At 37.1% G+C, this 27640-nt stretch overlaps 1 protein-coding gene across 2 annotated transcripts in view; it reads right to left on the bottom strand.

Annotated features, from left to right (window-relative positions):
* Positions 1 to 26913, bottom strand: part of LOC127803759 (protein trichome birefringence-like 14) — a 60725-nt gene extending 33812 nt beyond the window's left edge. For both annotated transcript variants that reach the window (XM_052340222.1, XM_052340223.1), the window contains exons 1-2: positions 26528 to 26913; positions 11605 to 11900 (exon numbers count right to left, since the gene is read on the bottom strand). In XM_052340222.1, coding sequence (XP_052196182.1) covers positions 11605 to 11791 — 187 coding nt within the window. In that variant the 5' untranslated portion in view covers positions 11792 to 11900; positions 26528 to 26913. The remainder of the gene's footprint in view (positions 1 to 11604; positions 11901 to 26527) is intronic.
* Between the last annotated feature and the right edge of the window lie 727 nt (positions 26914 to 27640).

The following is a 27640-nucleotide window of genomic DNA, read 5'->3' as shown; positions in this document are numbered from 1 at the left end:
TTTTGCTAAAGAACTCTATGAGAGATTTGGGGATCGAGGCTTATCTGACGTGGTAGAAGAATTCAACAAGCTCAAGCAGATAGGCTCAATGATGGAGTACCAATTGCAGCTTCAAGAGGTCAAGGCTCTTATGCTCAATCACAACCCATATTTGACAAAGGCTTATTTCGTTTCAAGATTCATAAGTGGCTTGAACAAGGAGTTGAGGCCAATGGTGAAGATACTCCAGCCTAAGACCCTCAAACATGCTACTGATAGTGCTAGACTCCCCGAACTAATTGTCGAGGCACTGATGAAGAAGCAAAGGATTGTAGCCAAGGGGGTCTCACAAGGGAGTTTGGCCCAAGGAAGGAATTATGGTAAGGAGATAGGGAGAGGATCTCCAAGGGTAAAGAATTTAGCACTACCGACCCCGACTACCCAACCTGGGAAGACTATAGAACAGAGGAGGCAGGCTGGCCTTTGTTTCAAGTGCGAGGAAAAATATTTCTCCGGTCACCAGTGTAGAAAGCAACTCTTGTTGGAAGGAGAAAAAAAGGAGATGGCAAAGGAGGAGGAAGTACCCCAACCACAAGGAGAAGAGGAGGGAAACGGGTAGATACCCCTGGATGCCTTGAAAGGCTTAACTAATTGCAAAATCATTAAGGTTGAGAGGAATCTGGAGAACAAGCAACTGATGATTCTCATTGACAGTGGGAGTACCCACAATTTCTTGGATGAGGGGACAGCCAAGAGATTGAAATGCCCCTTGATCCCAACACAGCCATTGACAGTGATCGTGGCGAATGGCAACAAGGTCATAAGCAAATCAACATGTGTTGGATTTTGTTGGGAGATGCAGGGAGAAGGGTTTGAAGCTGATTTGAGGCTCATAAAATTAGGAAGGTGTGATGTGGTGTTAGGTGTGGATTGGATGGAACACGTCGACCTGATTTGCTTCAATTTTAACAGAATGGAGGTGAAGTTTGAGAAGGAAGGAAAGCAGATGACACTGATAGGAAGCAGGGAGTGGGGAGTTTTTAAGATGATAACAAGGAGAAGGCTGCAGAAGATGTTCGAGCAGAAAATGAATCAGGTAGCTCAGTTATTCTCAATCCAAGCCACTGAAAGAAGGGTGAGGAGTTGGAGGCAGAAGGAGAATTCATGTTAATGGTTAGCACTCTTCCACAAGCTAACCTGAAGGTACATCAAACTAACCTCCTTAATATACTACTTATTGAGTTTGAAAATCTATTTGTAGAGCTTGAATCCCTACCCCCAACCCAGCCTATTGACCACACAATCAACCTCAAACCTCACGCAAACCCTACTAATATCCATGCCTATCGATACCATCCTAACCAAAAGACAAAGATAGAAAATTTGGTTAAGGAGATGCTTCAGAAATCAATCATAAGACCCCACCATAGCCCCGTTGCATCCCCTATGTTGTTAGTTAAAAACAAGGATGGTACATGGCTATTTTGCATTAACTATCGCCAATTGAATGAAATTACCATCAAGGACGAATTTCCAATCCCACTTATTGAAGATTTGTTAGATGAATTGAAACATACCACTATCTTCACTAAGTTAGACCTAAAATCCGGCTATCATCAAATCCAGATGAATCCCCTTGACATACCTAAAACTGTTTTTCGTACCCACCATGGCCACTACGAATTTCTTGTGTTACTGTTTTGCCCAAAGTAATAGGATGCTGGAAAGATGAGAGAAATCAAAAAGAAATAAGAGATGTCTTGGCGGCAATTAGTTATTAGGATTTAAATGTAACTAATTGTTATGTCTAAGGGTAGTTTTGACTTTTGTAAGTTAGTTATATATCCTTAGGTAGTTCCACCCCTCTAGTCTATAAATAGAAGGGTGCGGAGGTCAGTCTCATTCATTCAATCAATTGTATCTTTCATTCCTTGTGTTCGAATTCAGTGAGAGGCGAGAAAGAGAGCTGTGAGTTTATAGTTCTTGTTGTCTTCGATTAGAGTATTGTATTCGAGAGGCAAGGTGAGGTGAAAGAGGGGTATTTCTTGTACTGGTTTCTCATACGGTTCTAGTGGATTGATTGCTTCTTGGATTGCTGGATGTAATGCCATGTAAATGGCATGAACCAGGGTATATCGTGTGTGCTGCAATCTGGTTTAATTTTCTTTACTTTTCAATTTCGTCTTTATTGCTTACTTTCTGTTTTTGAACGTTGTTTGAATTCGGTGAGTTTTTGAGTGATTCTTGAGAGATTATAGTTCTCAGTTTAACATCCTGTCATGCCATTTGGCCTAACAAACACTCCAGCCACCTTTCAATCACTCATGAACCAGATCTTTGAACTTCACCTCAGACTTTATACTTGTGTTATTTGATGATATTTTGATATATAGCCCCACCTTTGACCTTCTTTTAAAACACTTAAGGGCTACATTCTAGATTCTCAAACTCATTAGGTTGTATATCAAGAGGTCAAAATGTGCCTTTGCACAAAGTCAGGCAAAGTATTTGGGGTATATGATCTCTAGACAGGGAGAGAGTACAAACCCAAGCAAAGTGAAAGCCATGACCAATTGGCCAAGGCCTACATCCCTTAAGGCCTTAAGAGGGTTTTTGGGATTGACCGGCTATTATAGAAGATTTGTGAAAGGGTATGGGGGAATCAGCAAACCGTTAACAAATTTGCTAAAGGATAGCTTTGTATGGAGTCAGGAAGCAGAGAATGCTTTTGAATTGTTGAAGAAGTCAATGAGTGAAGCCCCAGTGCTGAGTTTACCTAATTTCGGCAAAACTTTTTTGGTTGAGACAGATGCAAGTGGGACAGGTATATGGGCCATTCTCATGCAGGAGGGAAGACCCCGAGCTTTTATAAGCCAAGCCTTAGCTCCCAGGCAAGCAGGCCTCTAACATATACAAGGAGGAGGAGCTGTTGGCAATCATATTTGCAATAGATAAGTGGAGACATTAGTTGGAGGGAAGGAGGTTTATTATTAAAACGAACCATGAGAGTTTGAAGCATTTGCTACAGCAAAAACTCCACACCCACTTGCAAAAGAAGGGAATGACCAAGTTAATGGGTTTAGACTATATCATTCGATATAGGAAAGGAAAGGAGAACATTGCAACGGATGCTCTATCCAGATGCATGGAGGAAGGGATGGCAACCTCTATCACTGTCGTGATACCCAATTGGTGCTAGTAAGTGGCAAGGAGTTATGAAGGGGATGAGCAGGTCAAGGCCCTCCTAGAGCAATTGATTATAAACCCAAGGAGTAAACAAGGGTATACTTATGAGAATGGGGTGATAAGATTTAAGGGAAGGCTGGTAATTGGGAGCAGTGAGGATTTGAAGAAGAAGATACTACAGGCCCTACATGAGTCACCTATGGGGGGACACTAGAGTACAAAACACTTACCACAAAGTTAAGCAATTGTTTTGTTGGCCTAAGCTCAAGGAGGAAGTAATGCAGTTTGTATTAGCATGTGATATGTGCAAGAGATGCAAACATGAGACTATAGCCTACCTAGGGTTACTACAACCACTTGCTATTCCAAGCCAGGCATGGGAGAGTATGTCAATGGATTTTATAGAAAGGCTACCAAAATCTAAAGGGAGAGACTGCATATTTGTTGTGGTGGATAGGTTTACAAAGTTTGCCCACTTCCTAAGCCTCACTCATCCTTACACTACATAAGTAGTGGCTTGGGTCTTACTAGATCAAGTGGTGAAGATGCATTGTGTTCCCAAGACTATCATATCAAACAGGGATAAAGTATTTACCAATCTCCTATAGCAGACTTTGTTGAAATCCTTAGGAGCTAAATTGAACTATCCACTGCCTACCATCCTCAAACAGATGGGCAAACAAAAAAGGCCAACCAGTGCCCGGAGACCTATCTTTGGTGCTTGTGTTTTGTGAACCCTAGAGGCAGGCACAAATGGCTCTTTGTGGCACAATGGTGGTATAATTCCAAACGTAATAGTGGCATCAGGATGTCCCCTTTCGAGGCCCTCTTTGGTTACAAGCCACCCCTATTGCCAACCCTTCCGGGACCTACAAGTGTAGTAGCAGTGGATGAGCACTTACAACAGAGGCAGCAGGTCCTACAACAACTTAAGAAGGACCTGGCCATGACTCAGAATCGTATGAAGCAATTGGCTGACCATGAGAGGGAATCTAGTGTAGGGGAAGAAGTGCATTTGAAGTTGAAAGGGACTCACCTCAAGTCACTAGCCACGGGCCCTATCTCCAAATTCAGCCCCAGGTATTTTGGTCCCTTTCCTATTGTAGCCAAGATTGGGAGTGCAGCCTATAGGCTTCAACTACCGGAGAGTACCCAAATACACCTAGTCTTCCATGTATCCTAGTTGAAGAAGGCAGTAAGGGGACAACAAGTGAATCCCCACCTACCTTTGGAAGTGTTGGAGACTAATGAGGGCCCTGAACCAGCTGCTATTGTGGATAGGCGAGTGATTTATTGTCAAGGGGCACCAATTATGCAAGTACTAGTGAAGTGGTCCAACAGACATAGGGACGACAACACGTGGGAGTACCTCCTAGACCTGCTCAATCAGTTCCCTCAAGCAGCCAGCCTACTAACCATTTCTTTAGGACAAGAAATGTCTCATGATGAGGGTATTGTTATGTACTTGCGATATTAGGTGTACTTACGTAATTGTAGTTGTGCAAGTGGAGAGTAGTTGAAGTGGCAATAGCAAATAAAACAGAAATCGATTAGTGCTTATCTGTAGTTGGTGGGAACCTATGTACGTGAGGGAGAGGTCATAAATTGTAGCCTACCCCACCTTGAGAAGCATATGGATTATGAATGAACATTTTTGAATTTCTCTCCAATTCTCTCGTTCTCTCTCTCTCTCTCTCTTTCTGTAATTCTATCTTCTCCCTCACTTTCCTTCGGGAATTCTCTCGATTTACCTATAATCACAATCAATTCGAAAGAAGATCCGGATTGACAATTGCCAGATCCCTTGGGATCTGACATATGGATACTGTCAGAATGCTGTCATATCATGCCAAATGCCTATGTAGACAGTTGACAAGTTGGCACTTCCAAGAACATGTTGCACACCATCCAAACATATCCAATTATTTTGAATTCTTTTTATTGTAAACTTTATGGATGCTTAGGGGCACTCGATTCCATTGCAGAATTTTGCATTTTTAATGGTAAATAAAATTAGAATCACATTATAAGTTCAAAAGTAATTAGAAATAATTATGAAGTAAAAACAATGTAATTGATTCTCTATCCCTTTAGATATCTAGGGCCCCCTCTAGGTGCCTGTTTTAAGTCCAAAGCTATTTGGGATGAGGTTGTCAAAAAGTTAGAGAGAAAGCTTACCCCTCATGTAAAAGACAATTCTAGTCTAAGGTAGGTAGGGTAGGCTAATGCTTATCACAAGTATTTTGGCTACCATTCCCAATTATACTTTGTCCTCTTCGCAGTCCCTACATTTCCAATCAGCTATAGAGAGACTTACTATGAGAGGGTATAGGACATGAATTCAAACATCATTTAGAGCAAGATTTGTAAAACTTTGTTGAGCAGTTTTCTCCTTTATATATATATATATATATATTTTTTTTTTTTTTTTTGGGGGGGGGGGGGGGGGGGGGTGTTGGTTGTGGACTTGGTATGTTCAATAGACCATTACCTGAAAAGTGGTTGTCAAAATGTATAATCAAACCTCATAGAAAGTGGACAATCCTGGTGGTTGTTAAATTTGGGTGTAGTTGGCAAGGCTCACTGGTGCACTAGAACTTTGCACTATCCCCATTCACTGTGAGACGGGAAAGTTATTGTCTTAGTACGAAAACGTCATCCAGAATATTTCAAGGAAAAGTGGCTCTAAAGTCAAATTTTGACTAAAATAGTTAGAGCATTCATATAACCCTTAGAAAAGAAGTGTTCCCCAACCTTTTTGTGCAGGCCAATGATAAAATAGCTCCAGTGTGGTCTCCTCAGTTTAAGCATAATCAACAAAACTCGGAAATTGATTCTATGACTACTTTTTCTGGGATGCTCCAGGGCTAGGTAATTACTACAAAGGGGAGGATGGTTGAAGATACCACCTGACAAAGAGAGGGACCTTCACCATCGGTCTTTTTTAGTTGTTCTCAACGATAATGGAGAAATTGGTTTCCCTTGGATGGCAGATGGGAAACAAGACTGCCACCCAGGGTGGCCATTTTTATGTAGACAGCTTCCCTCAGTTTCATCCTCGATATTGAAAATCTATGGAAGAAATATGCTCCAGGCTTCCAGCTTATAGATGCTACACTACATGTGCAAGCAGGACATAGTGAATCTTCTTCTCTTGTACCATCATTTGGCAAGATAGATATGGTGTCTTATTTTTTTGTTGTTTAAGGTTACTCAGTTAATGTTTAAGGTTACTCTCCTGGACACAGAGCTTAGGCAAAGTATGGGAAGTGTATGGGATATCAATCTGCTGTGTGATATGGAGCATTAGGAGAGAGAGATGAGAAGAAACCTCTCCTCTTCTTAAGGAACGCTATTCATTTTCCTATTTTGTTATTGAAAAAGGATTCATCTTTTGGTCAATCCTCTTCTGCGTTATTTGTTGATGAATCCTCTTCTGAGGCATATAGATCTTTCTACATAAATATTACAATTAAATAATTTGGAAGTAAATTCAACCTGTGATAAAAAAATTGTATGAACAAGAAGTACCTATATTTTAAATATAAATAAGATCACAACTAAAAAAATTCACAAAGATAACTACAACAGTATAATTTGTAAACAAATGCTACAATATTTCATTGTTTGGAAGGTAATTAGTGAAACATGGTTAATTTTTTTCCCTGGGATAATTATAGAAACCTACCTAAGGTTTGTTGAATATACACTTTTAATTAAACTTCATGTTAACTTCACAGAAACATACTTGAACTATTTTTAACCTTAAAAAACCTACCTAAGATCTATATATTCATGAAGGAAAATTCCACAAAAATAGTCAATACACTTCCCAAATAGTTAATGAGAGAGTTGATAAAGTTGCAAGTCTTAAAAAATCATTTGAGGGATTTTCTTCCAAAAAAGTCAGCTACAAGGGATAGTTTTAAATACCTAAAACCCCTCAAATATTTTTGTCCTTGCAACTTCACCAACACTTTTATCTACCCTTAAAAAATGTATTTGACTATTTTTGTGAAATTTTTCTCTAGAAATATTTAGATCTTAGGTAAGTTTTTGTTAAGTTAAAAACGGTCCAGGTATGTTTCTATAAGATTAACATGAAGTTGAATGCAAAGTGCAAATGACAGCAAATCTTAGATATGTTTATGTAATTTCCCTTTTTTTTCTTCATTACACATCAAGAAAAAAATTCAATATAACAAAATGAATACTACAAACTTGAAGTCAAAATTCTACTTGATAAAGAACAGTTTTGGAACAGAGCTTACAAATCCTAGATAGCAATGATAGGATGAAGCAAAAAAAAAAAAGAGATGAAATTTGACAATAACATTTATAAAAGGCTACTACTTGTAATAATCAATGAATAAATAATGCCCAATTTCTCTTTCTATTTTACATCTCCCCTCTACATTTTGTCACTTTCTAACACATCCAAAAAAATTCTCAAATCATTCTTCTAATAAACTTTTATATTTATCATATTGTTGAAACAAGTCATTGTTTTGGTACCTTTTGCAAAGTGAATATACACAGAACTCGAGATGGTAAAAACTAAAGCCATGCCATTTAAGTGAGGACACGGGGACTGTTTTAATGGTAGACACATGGTGGTAAAAATTTAAACAAATTGAAAATATGGTCCTAGTCTTGAAAAGATTAAAAGTTCGGTACATAATTGAAAATATGGTAAAAGGTAGGTCTTCTTGGTAATTAACCCTTAATTTTATAAATTGTCATGCTAAAGTGTCCATGTTGTGTCATGCCAATGTTCCATGTCCTAAACCGTACTTCTTAGCTCAATATGATTCAAGGAACTCTAGTATTGCCATACATAAGAGTTTAGGGTCAATACCCTTGAGGTTTGGCCAAAATACAGAAAGTGCCCCTAAGGAAAGAGAAATTATAGCAACTACCCTTATTGTGCAAACCATGTTTCAATCCTCGTCATTAACTTACTGCCATTAAATTTTTCTAAATACCCAAAATACTCCCTCTCTCTTGTGGTTTGATGATGGCCAAATCAGCCATCATTGAACAAGATGTGGACATCCCATCAAAGGTTCGACAATGGCCAAAGTTCAACCATTGTTGAACCATGGGGTTTCACCGTTCAACAAGGGAAGGAAAGGTGGGAAGAGAGAGGGCTAACAGTGGCAAACACGGAGAACAAATGCAGGTCATCTATATCTCTTTCTATTTCTCCCTCTCCCCCCCCCCCCCCCCCCCCTCCTACACACACACACACACATATTTACATATATCTTCTTTCTCTCCCTCCCTCTGGTTCAACAAAGGGTTCAAACATAGTACCCAAGCCCCCCACACCTCCTCTTGTTGTCTCCCTTTGTTAAACCCTAGCAAATGGGTTATAGAGATTGGGTCTCTGCAACCCCATCACTAGCATTGCTCTTCAACCCCATGTCAAGTACCTAGGGCCCAACCTAGGGTTTAAGAGATAAATGGAAAGAATTTGGGGAGATAGATCAGAAGAAATGGGAAGGAATTCGAGAAAAACATAAAAAGTAAGAGACGTTAGGAAGAACCAAGAGAAAGAGCGGGAAATTAAGAGATTGAAATCAGATTTCATTCAATAATATTCTTCTATGTCTTGAAGTAGACTGCATTAGCCTTATATACTGATTCGGGTAGCTAAGATTTGGCGCCAATAGGGCTGCCAAATATTCAAATCAAGTACAACTAAAGGCAGTTGTCTTTTAGGTACAAACCACTACAAATATACAACTAAAAAGAAATTCATTTATTATTTCATTCAGTGTTCTAAAAGGCGCTAGGCGCTAGTCGGGCGCCAGGCTGGGGCCTAGCGCCTAGGCGGCGCTTAAGAAAACTGCTATTTTTTTTATTTTTTAAACTTTGTGATATAATTTGATGTTATTTTTAACTAAATCAAAGTTGAAAAATATTAATAATGCAACATAAACCAATAATATATAGAATTAAGCATGAGAAATAAATTATTGTAATTAATAAATAACATTTTAATTAGTCATACAATCAATACTATAAGCAAACAGCTAAGTGGATTTTTTGGAAATATTATAGAATATATATAATTAATAATAAAACTAAATATAAATCTATTATTATATATAAATATTAAATAGAAAAGAAAAATAAAATAAAATAAAAACAAAAAACAAAAACGGAGCAAATGCCCCAATAACCACACAGAGAGACGGGGAGACGGGAGAGAGAGAGAGAGGTTACGACAGATGGAGCTTGCCGCAGCGGAGATGGAGCTCGACGGCGAGGACGGGGGCGGCGACGATGACGCTGAGGACGACGAGGACGCGACAGATAAGAGGCGGTGACGATGAAGCTTAGCGGCGAGGATCGAGCTGGACGCAGCGACAGCGGTGAGCTACTGGCGGGCCGATGAAGCTTGGCGGTGTTAAGGCGACAGCGTTGAGGCGGCGACAGCGTTCAGGTGAGAAGAGAGAAATAGGGAGATGTTGAGAGGTTCGATTTAATGATTTAGCAAAAAAAACCCTAAAAATGGCTGAGCCAACGAGTTGGGCGCCAAGGCGCGCAGGCCGACTAGGCGCCGCCTGGGCCGCCTAGGCACCCAAGCCGGCCGATTACTCGGGCCGGCGCCTAGGAGGCCCGACTAGGGCAATTTCGGGGCGGCCAACGGCCGCCTAGGCCGATTTTTAGAACACTGATTTAATTATTATTATGTCTTTGGGTTATAACACCCCAACAATAGAGTTCATATTTTTTTATTTTTTATTTAATTAAAAATAATTATAAATTAAAAATATATTTTGAAAATATATATTTATTTATATTTGAAGTTTAGAAAATATATTTTTGTAATAAATTATATTTTTTTAATTAGAAAATATATTTTGAAAAATGGAAATAGAGAGATGAGAGAGAAAGTGAGAGGAGAGAGAAAAGAAGGGAAAATGGTCAATTTACCTGATTTTTAACAGTAAGGGTGGTCTCTGTCATTTCCAAATCAGAGGGGTACTTTCTGTAATTAGGGGAATCTCAAGGATGGTAAAATGTAATTCACTCCAAAAGTTTAATACATTAAATCTGAAGGAGGTTAAAGAAAACGAGGAAAGTTCTCCAGTTATTAATAGAATGAGGAGTATGTTGTGTTTCCTAGATATATGTCAACTATTATTGTTAATAACAAATCCTTCCCAGTCCAGCTTTGGATGCAGCTACAAAGATTTCTCTATATCCATATACGGACTCACAGTTGCCTTAATCTTCTCTCATAGGTGGGTGTGGGGATAAAAGAATTGATAAGACTCTCCATTTGCTCGTTATTCCCAACAGCAATGTCCTTTGCTTCTTCACTCGTCCCTTCATCTAAAGGAGAACAACTAGTGCTGTACTAATACATAGAAAGGTTAGGATCTAAACATGATCTGGTCAAGGTCCAACAGACTGTCCTTGCAACGAGTTCTAATTATGTTTCAACAAATTTAATAGGGATAAACCACTTTCCAACTTGATTAACTAGTTTTGCAACCAAGCAAGAACTACAAAATGTTCAGTGATGAAGAATTGAGGGAGATTTTCCTAAGGGTACAGAAGTTGAGATCTTCATTGTATCCACAGTCAACAAAGTGTTTCATTCAATAATATCATTTCCCTTTCCTCTTTTTCTTGGGGCTTAAGATGATCCATAAATTTTCTTTTCTTCCCACAGCAAGACCCAATGTATGGAATGAGGTAATTTGTGATCATATACATATATATGTATATATATATAACACTACTGCAGCTAGAGGATCAATAGCTCTAGAAGAGCTTGGCCTAGGAGCAGGAAAACCATTTGCAACTTGAGCCTTCTATTTTATCAGATTGATCATTTCTAATGGAAATCAGAACTTTGCAATTTTCAGCTTTGAGCAAGTTCAGTTGACATCCAGCTTCAACCGCAGACTTGCTATCAGCTTATCTACCAGTTTATATAAAAATAGGTATTATGTGAATTGTTGAAACTATAGTCCCCTGAGCATAGGTCTAACTAATCCTGGTATGTACGTCAAAAATCTAATCATCTACAAGTTTTTGTCAGACTTGAACAGAAACAATCAACAGAGGATTTTGTCATGAAGATTGGAGATTGGAAAAAATATATATATATCTTTTCATTTTCCTTCCTTTCTTCTTCTTTTTTTCTTTGATATGAAAAATCTTCCTCATCTTACAGCTTTGATAAGATTGAAGTTGACAACCATGATTCAAACCATAAAGGAAATGGCTATATTACAAATACTTTTATGCTTTGGTAAATAAAAGCCATTACAATGGTATGAGTTGTCATATTTTCAAATAGCTACAGTAGTGTTATCTCAATAAGCTAACTCCTGAAGAACTAAAATAAGAAGCCAGAAAAGAAATATACTCAGGTAGATGGATGCACATATAAACATGAATGAGTAGTTTACTAACCTGGAGAAGGCCATACAAGCTGATCTTCTGCAGATAGTGCTGATAGTGGGTTCTTCTCCCATGACCAGAGGAAAATGGTGGTAACCATAAGACCAACCAAAGTAAAAGAATAGAACCTCGCCCTAAATCTATTTAAATTTCCTCCCTTCATCTCCGAAGAGAACTCCGTCTTAGATCTGACTGGCATGCCTTTGCTATAATGAGAGGCAAGGATTTCAAAGTTCTTCAAGTGGAAGCAGAATGTGTCCACGAACAATTTGTTATTGCTTTTAGCTTCAATTTAATGCAAGCTTCAGCTGCAGACATTGAGAAAGGAAAACAAATATCAGTTGAGTTAACGATAGTTCATGCATGCAATATTTTTACTCCTACTTAGACAGAATTCCATTTCCCTTAAGAGAGGTGATGCCCGCCAAACAGGGAATGTTTTCATTTCTTCTGATTGCCAAGGTTTATGCAAACCAGAGTTGCAAGTTGTTGCATAGAATACTCGAGTACTACCAGAAATTTTTCTTGTTGAGGAATACTCGGGGCAGGGTTCATATATGCAATGAATTCTTAGATAACTTGTAAACAAATTGCTAAGATTGATGTAGAGATCAGGTATTACGAGAATACCTACCAATTGGGGGCTTATTTAGGGTTAGAAGGCTAGGCAAAATTGTAGAAAAAAGCTAGAGTTGAGATATGTAATAGGTTTGAGGAATTCAGGGACAAAAGAAGGCTGGAAAGATGAATTTCAAGGGCTGAAAGTAGGTGTGGAGGCAAGGTCATGAAAATAATAATATGAAACTGAAGATTAGGGAAGAGAAGGAGAAAGAGCTTGTAGGTATCACACCTAGGATTCCCTACGCATCACACATGGGGTTAGAATTGCATCACACAATTCAAAGAAAACATAACATGCTTGGAGAAAACTGTAGATAATCACTCCATTCACTACTAAAAAGAGATTATAGAAGTACTTATAGAGCTCTAGCAATGCTATTCCTACTTGGATTAGGGAAATCCTATTCCCATTCCGAGAAGTAAACAAAAACGGAAGTTACTAATAATAAAACTACAGAAGGGACATAAGTAAAACTACACAGATAATTAGTATTACGAAAAGACCTAGAAGACATGTAGAATGACAAAAAAAACCCTAATGCATGAAACAACGAAACTTAGTCTAACAAAGCTCCGCAGGGGGGCGGGGGGCGGGGGGCGGGGATCCTTCATCCAGAACATCACAAATCAATGCTGAGGACTTAGACCCAGTTTTAGGACACCTCTTCTATGCCTTCAGAGGCTGCTGCCAACATGCTCTATTAGATATCAACAATGTCCATCAGTCAGAACTATTCTAGGTAGCAACATCACCTAGATGAGACAAACACAATAAGAAATAGAGATTCACATCATTGCTGTTAAAATCTCGATTTTATGTATACGATTTTACAATTTTACGCTTTGAAAACCCCCAAATGATTCAAATCCCATGTAAAATCTAATTTGAGGTAAAATCCTATAAAATCTCAATTTTACGTGTATGATTTTACGATTTTACGATTCAAAGACCCCCAAACGATTTTACGATTTAGAGACCTCCATTGATTTAAATTGCAATTTAGAGGATGTTTCCAACGTCTGAATGTCACATAGCATCTGACATTGAAACTTATGCAACAAATTGCTATATTTTGCCTCTGAATTGAAACTCGATTTAACATTAATTGTATAAGTAAATCAAGACAAACAGGTAATTAATTAATGGACCACCCAACCTTGAATCGAGTTTTTACTTGATTTAATCAATATTAAATCAAGTAAAAATTGTAACTTAAATATAATGGAAGACATTGGAAGCATCCTCTAAAAAATTTTAAGCTATATTTTACCTTTAAATTGCCTATGTTTTGCCTCTAAATTGCCTATACCAACCTACTAGTTTTTGAGTTATGTTTTGGAAACATCATCTTTTGTGCTATAATAAGGAATAATCAGGTTATTAAATGATATTAATTTATTTTCTATCAAATTATATTATTGTAAATATATATTTACAAAAATTAAAGGGTATTTTTAATTATCTCTAAAATCTTACAATTTTACGATTCGATTTTACGATCCGATTTTATAGACCCTTTTTCGATCCCACTAAAAATCCCGATTTTAATTACCTTGATTCACATAGCAACATGCATTACATGCTCAGTTATATACAGTTCTAGCATCCATCAATTTTCCTTCACACCCATAACTTTTCACTGAAAGAACATCATTGATGAGGAAACTAAAGCCTAATTCGTTGATTTTTCTTAACATATATTTCGATCTACAATTTTTCTCCTCTTATATGGGATATGTCAATTAGTTGCTTGAATACCAGCTGCCATGTGATAATTTCCAATTTATGTAAAAAGAAAAGGTATTGTCCACTTTGGTCAAAGTAGGGAAATTTACTTTTCCAATATAGACAAAGTTGTTGTGCACTACACATCTAGGAATGCCCATGTCGGACAATTGCAATTTCTCAAAAGTGTTTGTGCTTTGGTCCATGGTATGTCGCACTTCCACATAATGATCCAAAGACTGCTTAAGTTTCTATAAACAGTATCCTAAAGCTCCAACTAATGTTTGATTCACAAAGTTTGATGAAGTTTTGTAATAAGATTTAAACAGTTCATGGTTTACCATTTCTTCAAAAAGAAAGCACCCAACAGATGTGAAAAATAAATAATTAGAACACAGCAGTAATGGTGGTTCTTGTATTCCAGTTGATTACCCAAGATAATGATGCATCATTTCTATAGTTGTAATGGAAGCCCTAGGGCACAAGAAGAAGAAGAACAAAAACACGAGAGAGAATAAATCTCGCACACAAAATTGTCACGCACAAAGGCCATGGCGTGACACCGGCTATTTTCTGTTTAACGTTCTTGTGTTTTCTGTTATGCTTTTATGTTTTCATTTACTGCTTTTATGTTTTCATTTAATTAAAGCTGTCGTACTAGTTGGGTGAGGGCAGCTGTACACTGTGGGGTGTCCTAAGGGAATATCCTACGTGTAAAGGGAGCCTAGGAAAAGACAAAATAGTTAGTTATGAGAGGTGTAATCTGCTGAGGCAGCACCTGGGGCCAGAGGATGTTTATAAATCCCCTAGTACCCGCCTGAGATGGATATGAAAAATCAGAGAAGAATATCATTCTCCCTTTTGGTTCTCTATCTCTCTATCTCTCTCTCTTCCCTTCTTAAATTTCTCTTTCTCGTTGCTGAGTCTCTCCCTAAGAACCCCCTTCTACCCTTCTCAGTCGTTCCGAATTAGAAGGTTGCTTCATTGTCACCACCAAGGCATGACAAAAATTTACTGAAATGATAGAATGAAACTTTACTTACAAAAGAGAGGCTGTGAGCTGCTTATATATGCAGCTCATCGCACAACAAAAGAGGCACCACCTCACACCCAAACTTATCAATTACAATTAATCAACAAACTACTACACAATCAAAAACAAAGCGTAACAGCAACAACTCTATTATTGTAAAACATTAGATGCTTCCACACTCCCCCTCAAATCAGAATCCGTAGATGATGAGCACTTGATCTTGGGTAGCCCTGCAGCAACTTTAGAACCAGCACACACAGGTGACAATCTTTTACCAAGCTTTCTACACAAAAACAGAAATCGGTCTCTAGTGTCACAACCCAAGGGTCTCTTTTGTAATTTTTTTAAAATTCTTGTAAGTAGCCGTGTAACTCACTGATCTGTTGTGGGGTGAGGACTGTCATACCTCATGTGTAGGCTGTAACCGCCTATGCCTGGCATATAAAAGGCTTATATGCATGAGGATGGGGATTCATTCATGATAATAACATTGAATTCTTTCCCTCTCATTTCTTTCTCTTAATTCTCCCTCCAAATTCTATCTCTCTTTCCCTCCCTTTTCCCTTTCTCTTTATCTCTTAAACATCGGAAATTCAAGTCTCAATCCAGAGACTTGACATCTAGGCAGCCCTTTAGTAAGAATGTCAGCCACCTGATCAGATGTTGGAACATATTTGATTTCTACCTCACCACATTCCACCTTCTCACGAACAAAATGAGAACAAAATGTACATCAATTTCAACATGTTTGGTTCAAGAATGGAAGACCGGATTCTCAACCATGCTCTTGATAACTAGATTATCACTCCACACTATTGGAGTAGTAACACATGGATACCCCAATTATAAAAACAAAGATTTCAACCACATCAACTCTATCACACCTAGGGTAATCGCTCGATACTCAGTCTCTCCAACAGATCTAGTAACAACAGATTGTTTCTTGGACCCCCATACAATGAGATTCCTCCAAGATACCAGTGTTCGAAAAATCGGCCTAGGCGGCCACCTAGGCGCCGCCGAGGCGTTAGGCGAACGCTGGCTGCCCCGATTTTGGCCTAGTCGGCACCCCTAGGCGCCGGTCCGCCTAACCGGCCGTCGGTGGCCCCTAGGCGTCCCAGGCGGCCTACTTCTAAATTTGTAGGGTTTTAAAGAGAGGAGACAAAACAGAGCGGCCTCTCCTCGTCTGCCCCGATTGCTCTCCCCCAACCGCGACCGCCTCTCTCTTCGAAAGCTCATCCTCATCGCCGTTGACGCCTCCGCCGCCGACCATCGTCTCTCTTGGCTGCGATTTTTCGATTTCCCTTGGCCTGGACCAGTCGTTTCTCTCGCTCGCTGAAGCTGTTCTTCCTCCGACCACCAATATCTCTCTCTCTCTCTCGTTGTGCTTCCTGATTTGCAGTAGCCATCTTGCACTCGATTCACTGTTCTTCCCGATTTACAAATAGAAATTCTATTTGCTATATACTATATAGTATATAATATATATAATATATATTATTACAATATTACTGCTATTGCTATATGCCTATATGTATTGCTATATAGTATATATATAATATAATATGCTATTGCTATGTATATATTACTAACAGTAACAGTTATAGATTATATATATGTTATTGCTATATATATACATATATTACTAATAGTTATAGATTATATATATGTTATTGCATTATTGTTGATTTTCTACTTTGATTTACTTGAAAATAATATGACATTACATCAAAAAATTCAAAAAAATAAAAAAAACAACAATTTTTCTAAGCCCCGCCTAGGCGCCCTAGGCGCTAGGCCCCAGCTTGGCGCCCGACTAGCGCCTAGCGCGCTTTACAACACTACAAGATACACACACAAAAATCACTAGTAGATCTTCTAATAACCTTACAGCCAACATGGTTTGCATCTGTATAAACCACTAAAGACAAGTCATCCGGTGAGGGAGAGAAAACCAAACCCATGCCAATAGTTCCTTTAAGGTACCGAAGCAGCCTCTTACAAACTAACCAATGTTGAGATTTTGGGTTAGACAAAAATTGGCTCAACTTGTTCACTGCTATGTCTAGGCGAGTGTAGGTTAGGTATTGTAATGAGCCAATAAGAGTTCTATACAAGGAAGGATTAGAAAAAAGGTCCCCTTCATCAATCAATAAAACCCCAGCAGCCATAGAAGTATCACAAGACTTGCAATCTTGCATAGCAACCTTTTTCAACAAGTCAACAACATACTTGGACTGAGTTAGGTAAATACCACTGCCATCCCTATAAGCCTCAAACCCTAGAAAGTAATTCACAAAACCTAGGGTCTTAAGAGCAAAATGTGTGTCCAGATAATGAATGCAAGACTTAAGGGCTATTGAATCCAACCCAGTAATGAGTATATCATCAACATACACTAAAACAAAGAGTACATAACGGGTTGTCCTCTTGATAAACAAAGAAGCATCAGATATAGCTCTAACAAAACCCCAACTCTGCAATGCAGCCCTCAGCTTTGTATAACAAGCTCGAGGGGCTTGTTTGAGCCCATAAAGTGATTTCTTCAATCAACACACGAGTAGGAGACCGAGAATCAACAAACCCTTCAGGTTGAGCCATAAAAAGAGTCTCAGTCAAGTCTCCATTAAGAAAAGCGTTATTAACATCAACTTGTTGTATGTCCCAACCAAAAGTGACTGCTAAAGAGAATAGAACTCTAATACTTAGAGCCTTGACAACTGGGCTAAAGGTTTTAACATAATCCACCTCCGGAACCCTTGGCCACCAACCTAGCCTTACACTTAAGAACAGACCCATCAACATTATATTTTACCCGAAAAACCCATTTGAAGCCAATTAAATTCATATCCTTTGAAAAAGGAACCAAGTCCCGAGTATTATTCCTTTGCAAGGTTGTGTACTCTTCTTCCATGGCCTTAACCCATTCTGAGCCTAAAAGAGCCTCACAAAATAAACTAGGTTCAAGAGAACTCACTAAGGCATAAAAAGAAAAGGCTACAAGTTGTTTGGACTTTGATCTTGTAAGCATAGGATGAACTGAAGGGGCTAGAACAATCTTGAACTTAGGTAGAGAGGTTTTAGGTGTTGGTGACTGGGTGACCAGAGGTTGTAATTCAGGTGAAGCATTTGTAGACTGAGCTGAAGTGTCATGAAAACTAGTGGAGATAAGACTAAACAAAACGAAGAGACGGAGACTATGCTACTTGAGGACACAATAAAGGAGTAGGAGAAGAAGAAACAAGTTGAAGAAATGCAGTGGAATACACATTGAAAGCTGATGAAGATGGCACTGATTTAGGTAGAGAAGAAGATGAAGTGGAAAACCAAGCAGGAAAAGAAAATTCACTAGGATTGAATTGCACATGTCTAGACACATACAATCTCCCCTGATGGATGCAAGCACTTATAGTCAACTTGAGTGTGACTATACCCAAGAAAAATACACTTAATAAAATGGAAATCAAATTTGTGCTTGTTATAGGGACGAAGATAGGGAAAACAAGCACAACCAAAAGGTTGCAACAAAAGATAGTTAGGTGACTTTTAATAGAGCAATTCAAAGGGAGTGTTAAACTTGATAGATGAAGCAGGTAGCAAATTTATTATATGAACATCTGTTTGAAAAGCTTCTACCCAAAATTTTAAAGGCATTTGGGCATGAGCTAACAAGGTTAGGCCTATTTTAGCTATATGTCTATGCTTTCTCTCAGCTACACCATTTTGTTGATGGGTGTGTGGGTAGGTAAACCGAAGCTAAATGCCATTAGCAAGAAGGTAAGGTAAGAAGGCTTTAAACTGCCCCCCATTATCAATTTGTAAGGGTCTAAGTTTAGTTTGATATTGAAGTTCAACAAACTTGTGAAAGATAATAAAGATTGACATGGCATCAGACTTAAGTTTTAAGGAATAAATCCAAGTGTACCTAGTGCATGCATCCACAAAAATTATGGAGTATCTAAACCCTTAATAGACATAATAGGAGCAGGTCCCCATAGGTCTGAATAGACCAATTCCAAATGCTTAGTAGCAATAATTTCACAACTAGTAAAAGGAAGTTGGCTCATTTTGCCAATCTTACAAGAATCACAAAAAGATAAATCTGAAAGAGAACAAGAGATATCAATTTTATTCAACACAGATTTCAGTACATTAAATGATGGATGTCCCAATCTAGCATGCCACTGCTAGCAAACATTAGTGTTTTGAGCAACATTTACAAAACTTGACAGCTCATGACAAAATGAGTTTTGTCTATTTCATGAATTGTGTCTTTTACATGTATTCAAAGAAGGAAAAGTAGAATTAACAAGTGAAGGCTATAGGGATCGGGCAGAGGTGCTGTTGACAGCGAGACAAGATGTTGGAACCAGCCGATATAGCACATTCTTAAGGTGTCCCCGATGTAGCACCAGCCCGGAAACCTTGTCCTTAATCAAACAAGCATCCGAATGAATCTCAGCCACAACATTGTGATCACGAGTAAGTTGTGAAACACTGACTAAATTTTTCTTCATACTTAGAATATGAAGAACATTAGGTAATGAAAGAATTGAAGTAGGTTTAAGTTGTGTGTGTAAATAACCAGTACCTATATGAGTAATAGGCAGTTTCTTACCATTGCCTATGGCCACTTTATCTCCACCATTATAAGGAGTATGCAAGGATAACTTGTTTAAGTTTGAAGAAATGTGATTGGTTACCCTTCGACGTCAGAGAGTTTGATCGAGAAACCAACGACCAAAGTGCCTAGCCAACAAACCAAGATGGATCTGAAAGAGAAGACTGAGCAGCAAAATTATCAAAAGATACGGGTTTGGAAAAGCTGTCATAGTGAGAACCTTGTATAGAACCTATCTCACTCATGTAGGGGCTCCATTAGAATCACTAGAGGAGGCCATATAAGCTCTGTAATCTAACTGATTTCCACCATTATTCCCACCATTAGGTCTGCCAAACCCTTGGCTAGGCACTTGCTGAAACTTTCTATTAAAACAATGATAGCACTTGTCTACAAAAGCTTAAAATTCAAATGTTAAACATGACATTACTCGAGTAACACCCATCTATTACTTGAGTAACACGAATCGCGAATCCTAAAATTAGAAAAATAAAGTCATTTGACCACCATAAATGCTGACATAGAGGTCTGTAAAAGTCTCTAAACCTGCAATTAATGCTTCAAAGAACCTACAAATTTTACTTAATACCAAAATGAGCATATCATTTCTTTTGATTTATTGTCTGACTGATTTATCGTTGCAAAAGGGGATATAGCTGTTACTGTTTTCAGATGCTAAGGTCTTACAAATTCAAATTCAAATGAAGGCTTATATATATGTATATATATCCACATCAATTGCACAAAAAAGATGAGAAAAAGAAAAATAGACCAAGAAACAAGTTAAAAAAGAACAAGAGTCTAAGTGAAAATCATCTTTCACATTCATAGATAACAAGTTCTTCAATCTTATTCATTTTCTGTATTTGTGATAAATCCTAGAATGTTCTTCTATTTGTGTTGAGTTTATTTTTTGAAGACCCTAGTATTGAGAGAGTTTTTTTTTTCTCCATCTGTATTTCATTCTACCTAATTCCAATTTAATATCACACTTATTAAATCAAATAGATCTTCAAGTCCCACTATTGTGTACTGTGCTCAAATACTTGTCGCGCACATAGGCCATGGCGCGACACCGGCTATTTTCTGTTTTATCATTTTGCATTTGTGTTATGTTTTATGTTTTTATTTACTGGAAGCTGTAGTTCTAGTGGTTGAAGGCAGCTGTCCGCTGAGGGGTGTCCTAGGGAATATCCTACGTGTAAAGGGAGCCTAGGAAAAGACAAAATAGTTAGTTACAGGAGGTGTAATCTGCTGAGACAGCACCTGGGGCCAGAGGATGTATATATATCCACTGTACCCGCCTGTCATGGTATGAAATCAGAGAAGAATCTCATTTCCTTTCAATTCTCTCTTTCTTTCTCTCTCTCCTTCGGGAATCTCTCTCTCTCTCTCTTGTTGCTGAATCTCTCCCTAAGAACCCTTTCTTCCCTTCTCATTCATACAGAATTAGAAGGTTGCACAATTGTCATTGCCAAGTCGTGACAATACTCAATCATGAACCGAATTTATTTTAAACACAATTTTTGCTACCTTTCATTAGAAAATAATTCTCAAAATTAATTACCATGAAATTATTTTTCCAAACCATTCAAATATCAAAATTTTGAATAATTACATTGATAACTTGAAATTTTTGAATAATCATCAATGAAGCTCACTTTGATGATTGTTCATTCAAAAATTAACTCTCTAACATTTCATAAAATTTTGATAACACCCCAACTTTAAAAATTTAAAATTATTTTTCAATCACACCTTCAAACAAATTGTAGAAGTTTTGATAAATTATATTAGTAACCTCTTTCTGATTGTTAATTTTTAATAAATTGTTTTTCAATCATAGATTTGACTCTCATAGCCCACACACACCACACCCTAACATTGTTGGATCTAAACCTTCATCATCATTACCATCAAAATTCATGAGATCATCCACACATACAACGGCACCTCAGAATCATTGGATGATACAACCATTGGATTCCTCATAAATATTTATTTTTCACTAATCACTTTTAGCTCCAACTAATGAAATCTCATTTTCACATATACTCTCACCAATTAATGTGTACTTCAACAGGTTTGGTAAAAATTAGTGCAAATAGGACATTACACAAATAAGGCCGAATAGATTAATATATCCTGAACTTTATGTTCAATTTTCAATTTTATCCAGTTTTGATCTTTGTTTCAATTTGGTCATTGAACTTTCACTTTTGTTTCAATTTTATCCTCGATCCAACCAGCGTGTGTCCCAACTTATGTAGCAGCTAATGCGGTGTGCTGATAATGGACACGTAAGCAAAACAATAGTGTTTCTGGGTCCTATCATGGATCTGCTGATCCAGATCCACTTATGGATCTATAAATGGATCGAGTCAAATTGGTCCAGATCCGACCCTGTGGGTCAACCCAACAACATAATGGGTCAACCCCACATTTTTCCCCAAAATCACCTAGGGTTTGCTTCATCCATGCGCTGCTGCCACTATCTTCCTCCTTTGTCACCTCCAATCGCCTCTTTCTACCTCTCTTTATCTAATCGTTGTTGGCCACTCCGTCTTCCTCACCATTATTGCCGGTGGCTCTAGCCATCAACTTGCTCCCATTAACGACAGCCACAGAGGCTGTCGATCAGAACAAGAAGGAGGGGAGAAGACCAGAGGTCGAACAATTCAACCAATCAAGAGGACGATGCAATGGCCATGGTCACGACGACGCAATGGCCACGATCACCAAAATGTCACCCACTGCCACAGTCGGATTTGCGACTTCCACGTCACCCCATGTTTGCCGGCGACGCCATCTCTATCGATTTCCTTCAGTCTTCATCATCTCCATGGTGAACCCACAAGGAGAAAGCAGCCCCGTCTATAGTGTGCGAGTCCCACCGCTAGCCGGTCACAAAAACCATGATTGTAACCCATGACAGAGAAAACAGTAAAGCCCATGAGTATGGTCGATTTCTAGCCTCAAGTCAGCAACGCCGACATCAACCCACGCTCATCGGTGACACAAATGGTGGCGATGTACGCGGCCACTGGTGACAGCTTTGGCCATGGCTGGTTAGACGACGCCATTTTGCTGACATGTTCATTATTAGACACGTCAGCACGTCACATCAGCCGTCATGTAAGGTGAGGCACATGCTTGCTAGGACGAGGATAAAATTGAAAGAAAAGTGAAAGTTCGATAACCAAATTGAAGCAAAGATCAAAACTGGATAAATTTGAAAATTGACCCTAAGTTCGAGATATATTAGTTTATTCGGCCCACAAATAATTCAATTCAAGTTTGAGAAGCCATATACCAATTGGAAAAAAGAAACACCCCACTATGAGAGATATGTTGTTTGACGAATTTAAGATAATGTGAATGCTTTTAAATATGTATACAATCTTCTAAACTTTATTAGTATATTTCATTTTATTTATTTATGTTTTGTTAACACTTTTAAAAACTTTATGTTATCCTAACATTATAAAAGAGATGCTCTTAGGGGCTTGAAAGAGAATATTAAATAAGAAAAAAACTTGAGAAGACAACATCATAACATATGATTCATATTTTATTTCATGTGAGAAAATATTTGACAAAACAATCAAGTTGGTTATCGCCTCAAGTATTCTAAGTATTAAACGAATATTGGAACAACCCAAAGTTTAAGTCTAAGTTCGAAAAGACCAAGAAAAATAAACATTTAGAAGTTGGAGGCATTATGCACATACATGGCTCCATATCTGTTTGAACACAAGAGCAAACTGGTAAGTACATGACGTTTTCTCTTATTTTCATTTCACTTAATCACCTTTCTAAATAACTATAAATGTATGACCATTTTTATTTTATCTTCCATTTGTAGTCTATGAAATTTGGTCACCAACCCACACAATCCGAATTATACCTCACCACGCACAAAAGAAAGAATAATTCAAGATTTGTTGATAGGAGGTTCGAAAAAACTTATATATGTTATTTGTGTATTATAAATCTTATTATGCTTAAGTGTCTATTGATAATACAAATTCACTACAAAAAATCGCACTTTTGCGGTGGCTTTTTGTCATTTTGCAGCGGTTTTAACCGCCCAAAATGATTTTGCGACGGTTTTCAAAACCACCGCAAATACAAGCATTGGGAAACATTTTGCGGCGGTTTTCATCAACTGCTGGAGTAATTGCCACAGAGTTATATTTTTTGGGCCCTAAGTGATTGTTTACCTTAGAAGTTTTTAGGACATGAAATCTTTCTCACCAATCTAAGAATAAGATATGCAACCCTACAACTGAGATGCTGATGCTAGATGTAACCTTTTCACTTATTTTAGGCAAGCTAAATCAAATATTACCAAATCTGGTTTATTTTATATGCATGAAATGAAGTATTGGAAAATACAAAAATAAAATATAATGTAGAAGAAAGCAAAATGTCCACAGACAAAACAGTTTTTAATATTAACTATATAATCCACCTGTATCACAACCCCACATCCTGACCATACTTCTAATTTCCCTGACTAATATAATTGTTTCCCTTGTGAAATAACAGTGTGTGAAATAACAGAATGATTGGCAGAGTCCTTAGCTATGAACTGCAGAAGTACTTGGAATTCCCAACTATAGAGTTGACTACTCATAACAAAATTCAGCTTCTCATATTAGAGTTAGACTTTAAACTTGTATGTGTTGAGCCAAATTGCTCCAATCAACCTATTGTGTATTTTGATATTTAACAAAACATAATCTTAGTAAAACTATTTTTGGTATATTTAAATCCCCTAATGGATTTTTTATGTATCTTATGGTGGAAAACATATTTTAAGTATTATAGTATTTTGTGTATCAAAATAAACCAAGAAATGCTATTTCTCTAAATCTGGAAGATTAGCACATTATAAGAGGACATGTAAGAAAATGTTTTCTTTTTGAAAAACTATCTCCCGGTATTTTGATAACTAACATTCATTGTTGTTAAAATGATTTTTAATGAATTTTTCAAGAAATTGAAGATATATATTTTGGAGGTAATAAAATCGCTAAATCCTAAATTTGTACTAAATCCAAAATTTTATTTTCTTATTGTTATTGATTTTGATTTTTATATATTTTTATTAAATCCAAATGGGGAGTATTTTCTTATTTGCATTTATGTATTAAAATAAATGGAGGGTAAAATATAAATTAAAGAAAATGTGGACATTTACTTTAATATCTTGTAATGTATATATGCTATGGATTATATCTTCAAACAATTGTTATTTGTATAAGATTTATTTCCTGTAAAATTGGCCTCAGAAGTTAACTCTTGGTTCAATGAAGTTGACTCCCCTAAAGCTGAAGTTGACTCTTGCAAAGCTAGAGTCGACCCAGTCGAGAGCAAGTTATGCAAAGTCAACCTGGCTGCATTAGTGTATTTCAAAGAGTCGACTCTTGTATAACTAGAGTCAACTCCTGTTTCAGTAAAGTTGACTCCTTGAGTCCAACGGTCAGATTTTTCTAACCGTTACAGAGTCGTTGAAAGCCAAATCTATAAAAAGAGAAGGAGAAATCTAGAGATGGCTAATGCACTATCAAGATCTATCATTCTAAAGCACACCCAAGCACTCAAGAAAAGCAATCCTAGGCTCAAGCTTAAAGTCAAATCTTTGGAGCCCAAGGCAAAGGAGATATTCTCTCCAAGTGTGGTAAAAATTGTATCATTATATCTGTTCATTTGCCTTGTATATTTGTTCTTGTATTCATATCCATATTAGTCCAAGTTTGTTGGACATAGGATTGTTTATTTATATTAATTGTGGATCGTGAGTGACCTCCTAGAGCCTAAGTAATCTAGATGTATTATTGTAATAGTTTCTGGGGTGAGCTAAGGAAAAAACCTTGGTGTGGTGTAAAAGTTTCCTAGGTGAACTTATTGGAAAACCTAGGTGTGGTTATAGTGAAACCTCAAGTGTCTGGTTGACCTTGAGAGAGTGGACATAGGTGTTGGAGACACCAAACCACTACATATCTTGTGTTAATATTGAAGTTGTTTGTGTATTTATATTGCTATCACTCCCAAACAAAATATATATATATAACAAGTATTTCTTTGTATAAGAAAAGCTCATGAGTTTGGAAAGGGAAGAATTCGGTTTAATAAGTTTTTATCACTCAATTCACACCCCCTCTCTTGAGTGGCCATTGTGTGTCAAGGGACCAACAGTGTGAACTTTTAAAAAAAAATATGATCTTTCCATATCTAACTAGATAATTCACACACATAAATGCATTTTAGGTTCAATACTCCAAATATTTTCAGCCACTTCCTAAGTTTTTTTTTTTTTTTTTCACTTCTTGATGTTCATAAATGTTCTAGAAACAATTCTATCTCTATTAAAACTGAAATATTACAGAAAATGTTCTCTTGATCATTGGATTCGGCAGAATGTGAGGTTAATTTGTAATGTACCGAATCTCAATTTACAAACTCACGATAACATTTGCTCAACTGAAACTAAGTTAATTTGTTCCGAAATCAAAGTTAGAGTATATATCATTTGCTCAAATTGAAACTAACTTTAGAAGAACCAAAAATCAATTTCTATAACCTCAAACAAAAACACAATCATTGTTGCATATAATTGAAAGGATTATCAAAATATGTTGCAAGAAAGATACAAGCAAGTCCATCATGTCTGAAATAAAATAAAATAAACAATTAATACAAAAATCATTAATGATTGTGCAGAAAATAAGTAAAAAAAAACAAAAAAAAAGTGAGATACAAGCAAGTCCATCACGTCTCTGAAGTGTATACTCTGTGAGTCTACATGTGCAGCTTAATAACAAGGCATTCACGGTCGTAGTGAATCATAAATTCAGAAAAAGAAAGAAAAACATATAAAAAAAATCGGATATAAAAAATATAAAATCAGTTGTTGAGATAGAGAGACCTAGCCAACAGCGATGGAGCAGGAGGCCGTGGCGGCGTTGAGGAGGCGGCGACGGCGTTGAGGAGGCGATGCAATGGGCTGGAGGCCGCGGCTGCAATGAGGCGGCGGAGGCGACGACCAATATACGATGGGAGATGGAGACGGCGAGCGTAGAGGCAGCGATCGAGGAGGCGGTGGCGGCGGCGTTGAGGAGGCGGATGCAATAGGCTGGAGGCCGCGGCTGCGTTGAGGCGGCGGAGGCGACGACCAGTAGGCGATGGAGCTGGAGGCGGCGGGCGTACAGGCAGCGGCGTTGAGGAGGCGGCGGCGGCGTTGAGGCGGCGGAGGCGATGGCTGGAGACGGTTGGAAGAATGGGAGGGGGAGATTTTGCAATGGGAGAAATTAGGGATTTGGTACCCGCTGGTGGTTTTTTTTTAATATTTAATTATTAAATAAAAATAATTTATTAATAATTATTTAATTAATAAAAATAAAATAATTTAAAATTATGATAACTAATAAATTAATTTAAATTATTACATCAAATTAATATTTATTTTAAAATATAATTATATTATAAATCTAATAATGATAATAAGTTAGTTTAATATGTTGTATTCTTTTTAATATGTTTATAATTTTTTAATATATATATTGTATTATTAATAAATAACTAAGGCTTCATTATAATAGTTTAATAATTATATTTGTTCATTTACAGATAAATATAATTATATTAGGAATTGTGTATATATGTAAGTGTTAGTTAAATTTTAATAATATTTTTTATTATTTTATAGTTAAAATTAAAAATTTTAATTAATAACAACGTAAATGTAATTTATTAAAGATGACTTATTTAACATATCGTTAAAATTTATCTTATAACGATGAAATTTTTATTTAGTCGTTAATAATACTATATTAACCCCAAAATCAAAGTTGTCGTTAATGTCTCTATTTTTTGTAGTACTATTTAATCAGCAAACCACAAATATTTAATTCAACTTAAATATTCAAATATGTAACATATTAAAGTTCAATCAAAATGAACTTATATTTCTAAATAAAATTTTAAAAGTTTAATATTCAAGTAGTTCAAATATTTAAACAATACATCAACTTTGTTAGTA

Source organism: Diospyros lotus, chromosome 6 (assembly GCF_014633365.1).
Source record: "Diospyros lotus cultivar Yz01 chromosome 6, ASM1463336v1, whole genome shotgun sequence".
Classification (NCBI taxonomy): Eukaryota; Viridiplantae; Streptophyta; class Magnoliopsida; order Ericales; family Ebenaceae; genus Diospyros; species Diospyros lotus.
This window is presented reverse-complemented; position numbering and strand designations above follow the sequence as displayed.